A 4725-nucleotide genomic window follows, 5' to 3' on the forward strand; every position below is an offset into this window, starting at 1 on the left:
ACTGGATTAAAGGAAGTATCTACTTCTTACTAATGAACACTCCCTATGCGTGTCTTCAGGCAAAAAAATGTACGGCAAAAATGTGTTGCTATTAAATGGGCCTCAGAAATCACAGCACAGTGGGATTGTGATCTGGGTCAAAGCTTTCTGTCCTGTTGCCATGTCCGGTCATTGGTGCAGGTCAACATACAGAAACAAAGAAGAACTAATGTTAGTCTGAGCCCAAATCACCAGTCATTAAGATGTTTCTTTAGCTGCTGATTTGCTGCATTAATTTGCTTAATTAGCTTTGTACACTTTTTTACGTCTTGAAAGGTTTGTGGTTACATTGAACACTGTTCAATGTTTGTCTGTTGGGTTTTATAGAGAACAAAAATGCCTTTCTGTTCAAATGGCTGTGGTGTATAAAATAGTAAGCATAATAGTAGGGGGATCATACCAAATATCCCTCTCTTTTTGGATGCTTTTTAATCTTTAGTGTGTTGGGATGTACCTGGTTCCAGTGAACTCTGATAATACATACTAATCAAGTGGTCCTCTTCCTCTCCAGGCGTTGTGTCCGGGTGCGGAGGGCGTAACCATGGAGCGGCTGTTGCTGTGCTTGATGATGGTCGTTGCCATGGCTGTGCGGGCGCAGATCTGCCCCAAACGCTGCGTTTGCCAGATCCTGTCGCCCAACCTGGCAACCCTCTGTGCCAAAAAGGGTCTGCTGTTTGTGCCGCCCAACATCGACCGACACACAGTGGAGCTTCGGCTGGCCGACAACTTTGTCACAAGGTGAGGAAATCTAGTGTGAGCCACCCTGATGTAGCTTCTAGTAGAGAGTTAGTGCAGTGTTACTACAGCTAGTAATGGTACGTCTTTGGATCAAAGCAGGTTAACAGAACTCTACAGAACTACAAACACAAAGTAACCTGAAGGGACGTTACACAAACACTAAGAATTGACAACAAGGGACAGAATGGGCTTCACTTCAATAGCAAGAACACAGGAACACAAGAACCGAAGTAGTCATCAAATCAGATGACGCCCATCGGAGAAGCGAGGCAACAATGATTTGACCTTAACGAGGAGCAGCTGCAGAAGGCGCCGGGCCTCTACGTGGCGCTGGGGCCCAGCGAGGCCTCCGGCGGGCTCTCCCACAGGGGACTACACATTGGGGTCAGGCTTTGTCCTTCCTGCTACGTTTTTCAGGTTTGATTATGCTGACGATGAAACACACGTCAGGCAAATCAAAGATAGACTCGCTGAGGATGTCCCAGTTGATGTAGATTTCTGTGTCACGTTATGATAAATCACCAGGTCCCTTCGCCCAGCGGCTGTTCCAACCCACCTGTCTTATTCAGTCTCTACTCTCAAAATGACATTAGCATTGCTGTGACCAATTACAGCATACACAACACATTTGACTGCATAAATGGTTGTCATATCATCTTACCTAAGGTTATGGTATGCTACAACATCTTCAATGAAAATGGCCCCATTTGGCTCTCATAAAATACCCTCTGGGAGACACTCATGCTGAGCTGCTGAATAACTGAATATACAACCCAGTGTTATTGATCACTAAATCAACGTCATATAGTGTAATATATGTAACGCTGTAACACAGTGCTGTCCCTTACCCAGCAGTGCTGTTCATATGGACTACATTAGGATTACTAATAACTACTTCAAATGAATGTTTTAGTAGCTGAACCCAAACAGGCAAGTAAAAGCAAGTCATCTTTGATGGCTTTGGCAGAATAAAGCCAGAGGCTAGAGGCAAAATTAAGGATGACGTTTTTGGAAATAGTGACAGAATTTTACAGACATATCTCATCATATTATCTGGTCTCTGAAGTGCTGCCACTAAATAAACCTCATTTGGCTGCGAAAAAAATGAACACAAATATAACCCTTTGAGGCTACTTAAAAGTAAGTCTGCTATTAATTTTCCACTCAAGGTCGTAAAATGGTACTTTGGTTTTTGAGTTCTTGTCTGAAGTTTGGTGTACTGTATATGGAAGGGCAGGGCCGTTGCTAGCTATGAGGACATTCAGGGGGCCAGGCCCGGACCTCTGGAGGGAGCATGGGAATTCGTTTTTTTATAAGCAAGTTTTATTTTAATGCTTAGTTATGCATTCTGGTACCTTATTTGGATTCAAATGACATGTCTAAATCATTGAAAAATGTAAATGTATACCTCAAAAAGTCACACACACACACACACATCTGATACACATCATACTGATGCACATGATACACATTATGACCCTGTAACCGGTTCTGATCAACAGAATGACAGACAGATCAGGTGTTACACTGTTGAAGCTCATCTCATGAGCAGAGTGACACATCAGGTGTTACACTGTTGAAGCTCATCTCATGAGCAGAGTGACACATCAGGTGTTACACTGTTGAAGCTCATCTCATGAGCAGAATGACACATCAGGTGTTACACTGTTGAAGCTCATCTCATGAGCAGAGTGACACATCAGGTGTTACACTGTTGAAGCTCATCCGATCCTAACCACGCTACTCCATTACAACTGTTTTATTGACTCTTTATCTGTTGAAAGACTAATGTCATAATAAGGCTTAATTCAAATTTCTCTTTATTTGGCAAATAATTGAGTGAGGTGCCACTATTCAATATCAACATGATAATCCTCAGTCATTTAGTTTTTAATTCTGTTGGTACACATAGAAGACAATATTGAATTACTGTTAACATGAATCCTGCCCAATCAGCATTGTTGCCTCGCCCAGACAGATGTCCTTGACTATTGCCAACAACACCTGAATAAGTCTGATTCATATCTCCTTCTATTCCCTGATGTAATAAGTCTGATTCATATCTCCTTCTATTCCCTGATGTAATAAGTCTGATTCATATCTCCTTCTGTTCTCTGATGTAATAAGTCTGATTAATGTCTCCTTCTGTTCTCTGATGTAATAAGTCTGATTCATGTCTCCTTCTGTTCTCTGATGTAATAAGTCTGATTCATGTCTCCTTCTGTTCTCTGATGTAATAAGTCTGATTCATATCTCCTTCTGTTCTCTGATGTAATAAGTCTGATTCATGTCTCCTTCTGTTCTCTGATGTAATAAGTCTGATTCATGTCTCCTTCTGTTCTCTGATGTAATAAGTCTGATTCATGTCTCCTTCTATTCCCTGATGTAATAAGTCTGATTCATATCTCCTTCTGTTCTCTGATGTAATAAGTCTGATTAATGTCTCCTTCTGTTCTCTGATGTAATAAGTCTGATTAATGTCTCCTTCTGTTCTCTGATGTAATAAGTCTGATTCATGTCTCCTTCTGTTCTCTGATGTAATAAGTCTGATTCATGTCTCCTTCTGTTCCCTGATGTTGTGTAGCGTGAAGAGGAAAGACTTTGCAAACATGACGCGGCTGGTTGACCTGACGCTGTCCAGGAACACCATCTCCTTCATCACCCCCCACGCCTTCACCGACCTGGAGAACCTCCGGGCCCTGCACCTCAACAGGTACCTCTGAGTAGGGGCCCCTCTGTGAGGAGGGGCCCCTCTGTGTGGGACAGTGAACTGACTCTCTTCAACAGGCTTTATGGTTTGCGGCACACAATTTTCTCAAAGGCCATATTTACATTTTCTAATTGAAAACAAATATTGAGTCAATTGTAACAGTCTGAATCAATGGAGCCACACTGAGGCACTCTGCTCCACCCCACTGGTCCCAAAGGCACTTTCTACCCCATCTATAAATAATCCTTCTCCTCCGTTTCATTTGTTTTTACGACCGTTCTCATCCATGCGTCCATCTTGTGTTTCCACAGCAACCGCTTGACGAGGATCGGCAACGACACGTTCAGCGGGATGACCAAACTGCACCACCTCATCCTGAACAACAACCAGCTGGTGCTCATCCACCAGGGGGCCTTCAACGAGCTGCTGGCCCTGGAGGAGCTGGACCTGAGCTACAACAACCTGGACTCCATCCCCTGGGAGGCCATCCAGGTAGCACCACGCTGCAGGCCACAGCCAATCACAGGCCACAGCCAATCACAGGCCACAGCCAATCACAGGCCACAGCCAATCACAGGCCACAGCCAATCACAGGACACAGCCAATCACAGGCAACAGCCAATCACAGGCCACAGCCAATCACAGGCCACAGCCAATCACAGGACACAGCCAATCACAGGACACAGCCAATCACAGGCAACAGCCAATCACAGGACACAGCCAATCACAGGCAACAGCCAATCACAGGACACAGCCAATCACAGGCAACAGCCAATCACAGGCAACAGCCAATCACAGGACACAGCCAATCACAGGACACAGCCAATCACAGGCCACAGCCAATCACAGGACACAGCCAATCACAGGACACAGCCAATCACAGGACACAGCCAATCACACCCCCAGACACAGCCAATCACACCCCAGACACAGCCAATCACAGGACACAGCCAATCACAGGACACAACCAATCAACACAACACAACCACAACACAACCAATCAACACAACACAACCAATCACAGGACACAACCAATCAGCACAACACAACCAATCACAGGACGCAACCAATCAACACAACACAACCAACCAGCACAACACAACCAATCAACACAACCCAAACATAACACAACCAGGGCTTGGGAGACACACCACATCACGTCTTTGTTTGTGCTGAATGTTCTACCTGTTCCTTTAGAACGTTCTCTAATGTTTCTGTGTCTCAGAGGATGACCAGTC

At 44.5% G+C, this 4725-nt stretch overlaps 1 protein-coding gene across 1 annotated transcript in view; it reads left to right on the forward strand.

Moving 5' to 3' along the window:
* Window positions 1-580: 580 nt before the first annotated feature.
* The window catches only part of LOC311361833 (leucine-rich repeat and fibronectin type-III domain-containing protein 5-like), a gene marked incomplete at both ends in the record, with an annotated part of 50589 nt that continues 46444 nt past the window's right edge, over window positions 581-4725 (forward strand). The window contains 4 exon segments of the mRNA XM_084481651.1: window positions 581-777; window positions 3362-3490; window positions 3799-3979; window positions 4713-4725. The exon segment at window positions 4713-4725 is cut by the window's right edge and continues 143 nt beyond it. Coding sequence (XP_084337777.1) covers window positions 581-777; window positions 3362-3490; window positions 3799-3979; window positions 4713-4725 — 520 coding nt within the window.

The sequence above is a fragment of the Micromesistius poutassou genome, assembly GCF_964030765.1.
Source record: "Micromesistius poutassou genome assembly, chromosome: 17".
NCBI lineage: Eukaryota > Metazoa > Chordata > Actinopteri > Gadiformes > Gadidae > Micromesistius > Micromesistius poutassou.